At 34.3% G+C, this 5,241-nt stretch overlaps 1 protein-coding gene across 1 annotated transcript in view; it reads right to left on the bottom strand.

Annotated features, from left to right (window-relative positions):
* LOC106327886 (potassium transporter 6-like) overlaps positions 1-1,131 on the bottom strand; it is a 6,204-nt gene extending 5,073 nt beyond the window's left edge. Inside the window, exons 1-2 of the mRNA XM_013766188.1 lie at positions 692-1,131; positions 99-588 (exon numbers count right to left, since the gene is read on the bottom strand). Coding sequence (XP_013621642.1) covers positions 99-588; positions 692-730 — 529 coding nt within the window. The 5' untranslated portion in view covers positions 731-1,131. The remainder of the gene's footprint in view (positions 1-98; positions 589-691) is intronic.
* Between the last annotated feature and the right edge of the window lie 4,110 nt (positions 1,132-5,241).

Here is a 5,241-nt window from a genome sequence, read left to right on the forward strand (position 1 = left end):
AAAAAAAAAAAAAAAAAAAAAAGAGAGACCAAAGTCAATGAATGATCTTTGTCTTAGTCAAAAAAAAACAAGAACAAGTCAAAAGTTTAAACTTTTACCTGAAATCGCAGGCGTAAGAACACCGTCACCAATGACCATACAAGTCCCAATCAAAGCCAACACAAGCAAAACCTTCTGCAACACTCTGTGCTTCTCAAGCGTACACTTCAACCTCGCCGCGAAATCCGACTGAGCAGTCATCTCCGACGACGATCCGTTGTACTCGATGAGCTGCTCGTCCGCCAGCTGGCAACTGGGGAGCGAGTTGACCCGCGCGTGTCGACAGAGGAGCGAGTAGAGAGCGAAGGTGCCTCCTTCGCCATTGTCGTCTGCTCTGAGGACTATGAAGACGTATTTGAAGAGAGGGACGAGAGTGATGGTCCAGAAGATGAAAGACAAGACGCCGAAGATCTCGTCGTTGGACTCGGTGTGGTGAATGTCTTCGGCGAATGTGCTTTTGTAGACGTATAGAGGAGAAGTGCTTAAATCTCCGTATACTACGCCTAAGCTCTGGTACGCTAATGTCAACACTGTTCTCCATGATTCCTTCTGCGATTTTTTTAGGAAAAAGTTTTGGTTTTTCAAGATTCGATGATAACGAGGGAAGAGGATCTAGAGAGAGAAAGGAGAGAACTTTGAGATTGGATCTCACCTTGACGATGTTCTGATAACTTCTTGATTCGATATCCATGGTGGGTTTTTGTGGATTTAGGCTCAGGAAGTGGACAAGTCCATGAATCAAGCAAGAGAGAGAGTTTACAGAAGAAACCGAAACAGATGCAAAAAAAAAAAAAAAACTTAAAGAAACGGTTTTATTTCAGATGTTTGTTATTACCACTCAGAACTGAATAGGCTTTTGAGTAACCGTCTAACCGAGAATGGTTCGGAAAGAACAAGTACGAAAAGAGTTTAAAAACAAAATTTTTTAAAAAGGTAAAACACGAGAGAATTCGAGAAAATCGTGAAAGGAGAACACGTAGAGGATGTTTGCGTATGGGTTTCTGGACAAAAAGGCGAGATTTTTATGAGAAAGAGAGCGACTTCTTTTGTTTTGTTTTGTTTTGTTGGGTTAACCAACTTTGAAATTGCTTATTACTTGTGAGAAAGAGAAAGAGAGAGATTTAGTCAAACTCTATACGCTAATAACTTTATTTATAGTAATTGGGTCTGGATAAGCACGTAATAAGTTGATTCAACGAATGTGTATTGTTATTTGTTACCATATAATTAATTAAAAAGGTGTAATTTATGAGGGAAATTAAAATGTGAAAGCAAAGTGCGTTGAGAGTGAAGGAAACGAGAAAAGTGTGGTGTTTTGATAAGTGGGATGTCGATTCTATCGTTTAAGCTTTCTATAAAGTGAATTTATCACATAACTTCAAAGAAAATGTTATGTTCAACTTTGAAGACAAATTATAAAGCGTGAAGAAAAGAAAAATAGTTTTTATTTTGTTTTTATAACAAAATAATTATCTATCAATCTATATATATAAAGTTGGTTTTTTCTCCTCTTTTGACAAGTGTCATGGGATTTTTGCAACACGTGTCAGCCATGTATTTTTTTTTATTTAGGTACTTTTTTTTCCGCTTATTGCAATTTGGCCAAATACGTTCTAATCGTGAACTATCTAATCATTTTTGCACTAACTATTATCGTATGAAGTTTGATAATCTATTTTATTGTTCACTAAAATTCAAGATTTTATTGTTCACTAAAATTCAAGATGAATAAAAAAATGTATATATATAAAGTTGTTTTTTTCTCTTCTTTTGACAAGTGGCATGAGGCTTTTGCGACACGTGTCATCCATGTTTTTTTTATATTTTAGGTACTTCTCTTTTCGATTATTGCAATTTGGCCAAATACTTTCTAATCGTGAACTATCTAATCATTTTCGCACTAACTATTATCGTATGAAGTTTGATAATCTATTTTATTGTTCACTAAAATTCAAGATGAATAAAAAAAATAATAGAAATATATTTTACATATTTAATTTATTCACAGCTAAACATAACATAAATTTTTGTTATTATTTTTTTTACCATTTTATATTATTTAATTTATAAATTATATATTTATTTAACTATTAAAAATATAAAATGACCAAACTAATAAGAAGAAATTAGAGTGCAATACATAATCTAAACATAAAATTTTCACAGTCAGAGGGAAAAGGTAAAATACCATAGTAACACTAACTCAATAAATGTTTGGAGCTGAAAAAGATCAACCTATCTCATCTTACCATAAAATGTCTTGGTTAGAACAAGCAGATTTCAGAAAAAGGTAAAAAAATTAAATATGAGATAAAGCAATCTCCAGAACACAAAGGATCGCGATCAAGCACCAGCACAAAAAAAAACCAAAAAAGTGGGTCAGAGAAAGAATAATCATCGGAAAAACAAAGTCACCACGAAACAAAATAACGCATGTCTAAAGCACCGGAAACACAACCACCAGCAAAGAGATAAGAAGCACCTCACAAACTAAACAACCACATACAAGGCGATCATGCCAGCGAAGACCACAAAACTCTGAATAGAAGAAACCAAAGCTCCAAAAGACTAACTCCGCACACCTACACCAAAAGATATATGAGAAGAAGGTAAACAACCTGAGTGGTGGAGAATGAAAGCCAACCATCGAGAAACCAAAGCTTAAGCTTGAGACCATAAACAACTTTCCAAGCGTATAAAGCATACACAGAGAAAAACACTATCCAAACCTTGAGTAGCAAATATGGCGAAAGGGAGAGACACAAGAGATGGATCAGCGATGAAAGGTGCAACGAGATGAGAGAACAAAGAGATAAAAAGAGACAATAAATCAACAAACTGTGGAGGCATCCTCGAGTTATGAAAAAGAGCAGAGAAGTCAGATCACCAAAAAGCTGATCTCGAAAACCAAGAAGAGCAGAGACTATTGACGGCAAACTAGCGACGAAGAAAACAACATCAATGACAACTAAACTTTGACCCAACCCAACAAGACGTAGTTTCTAACCTTAGCCAAAACCTAAGGAAAAAGAGGACCAATATTGACCGAAATAACATACAACGCCGTAAGAAACAACCCCACAACATGGAACTAATATGCATGATCTATAACAAATACCAGATAATCTCACAGAAAAAGAAGGTGGGGAAAAACAAGAGCACGAAAATGAGTCTTTTCCCAGTGATAGTGAGAAGCACTGCATACCGAAGAGGTAAACGAAATACATAGATGGTAATGGCTCAAGGTCAAAAGATGGGGGAGAGTGCAAAAAACACCTAAAAAAAGTAGTGTGAAAAAATGTGAAAAATTAAAATACAATTTTGACGCCGTTAATCTAAAGACAAACTTATTGAAATTCAATATGTTTTACATCAGAGATTCACTTCACCACTAACAAGTAGTATTATACATACAAAATCACATTATTAAAAAGATAAACACATAATATATTAACTTATTACCTACTACTACATAACATAATAAAACATCAAATAATGCTATTCACAAATAAATACTGTCCACATAATAACATCATCAGAAAATCATATTTAAAAACAAAAAAATAATATTCCGCGTGAAGCGCGGACAACCCCCTAGTAATAATTAATGTTGGCTCTATTTAATCAAACCCCAACTTTACTAGTTCACTTAGCATATAATGATTCATTATTATGTTACTAAACCATTTCAAATATATATTTTAGAATAAGATATAAATTGAAGTTATGCCTCCTTGATTTTTCTCTAAATATAAGAAAAACAATATAATTAAAAGACAGTTTAACAAAATGTATACTTCTTCTATTCCTTAATGATAGACTTTTTAGAAAAATGTTTGTTTCAGAAAGATGTATTTTTTTTTTATGTTTTCTTTGAAAAAAATATAAACTTCAAAAAACTTAATTGATTTTATTGAATTACTATTGGTTAAAAGTTATTGAAAATTAAAAATTACAGAAAACGATACATTTATTATGATCGTTTAATGTGTTTTCTTAATATGTGTGAAAATAGTAAAAAGTCTATCTTTGTAAAACGTAGGGAGTAATATTTTTTTAGATCTTTTTAATGTAAAACATGAAAATGCTTCAAACTCTGCTGATCTTATTTGAAAAGTTAGGTTCAACTTATTTGATTTTCCCCTTTTTGCCATAATTCAGTTAATTAAAGTTTTGTCACATGTTTTGTCTGTCACCTAATTCTGAAAATGTCCTGGAATTTTAAAAGTGGACGATTATGGTCATAAACGTTACTTGGTTTGTACTGTTGTAATGGTTGTTAGTGCTGCGGTAAAAAAACACATGTGTAGTTGAGATATCATGTTTTAATTTACAGCAACTGGCTGTAGAAAGAGACTCATTAACATGTTTTGGCCTTGAACCCCAATACTTTGAAACAATTGTATCAAAACAAACCAAATATGTGTTCCTCGTTATAAATCATTAAGTGGATGACCCATAACCAAGACCAAGACAAGGCCCAGCCGCAGTCAAGAGAAGGTTCATAGTCGGCCACTACAACTTTCATTTTCTATGTTTTAGTAGTTTTCGTATTTCTTGTTGGATTAGGTTTTGGATAATTTCATTTTTCTTATACTTTGTAATTCCTATATAAAGGAATCTTATGATTCATTAATAATAAGACAGAAGAATTCCCCATTCTTTTACAACACGTTATCAGCACGATAGACTCCAAAACTTTGAGACAAAATCGAAACCTATAAACCCTAAAACCCTAAGCCAGCAGCGACGATCCTAGACGACCTCTGTCTCGTCTCAACTCCGATCAAGCTCAGCTTCAGACGTTCCATGTTCGTGTCCAACGTCCTCAGCCTTAGCTCAGCTTGCATCCAGCTCAGATCACGATCCCGTCTAGATGCAACCCCATTCGCGACAAGCAACAGCTCGCGATCGTCCTCGACACCGCGACCCGATAGGAGCCGTCCCGCGTTTGTCCGTCTCAGCTCGTCTCTGATCTTTGGTGGTCCGGTTCAGACCTACAAAACAAAGGTACAAACTAAATCTGAGAACATAATGATCAAACCTGAAACCCCCAATCCATTATTATGGAATCCCATGTCCTTGATCAAAACCCTAAAATCTATAACCTAAAATCGACAATCTCATAACTAGATATAGAAATCGATTCCTTAGAACATATTGATTGATGTTATTGATTAAGAAACCCTAATTCTGGAATCA

The sequence above is a fragment of the Brassica oleracea genome, chromosome C2 (assembly GCF_000695525.1).
Source record: "Brassica oleracea var. oleracea cultivar TO1000 chromosome C2, BOL, whole genome shotgun sequence".
Taxonomy (NCBI): domain Eukaryota; kingdom Viridiplantae; phylum Streptophyta; class Magnoliopsida; order Brassicales; family Brassicaceae; genus Brassica; species Brassica oleracea.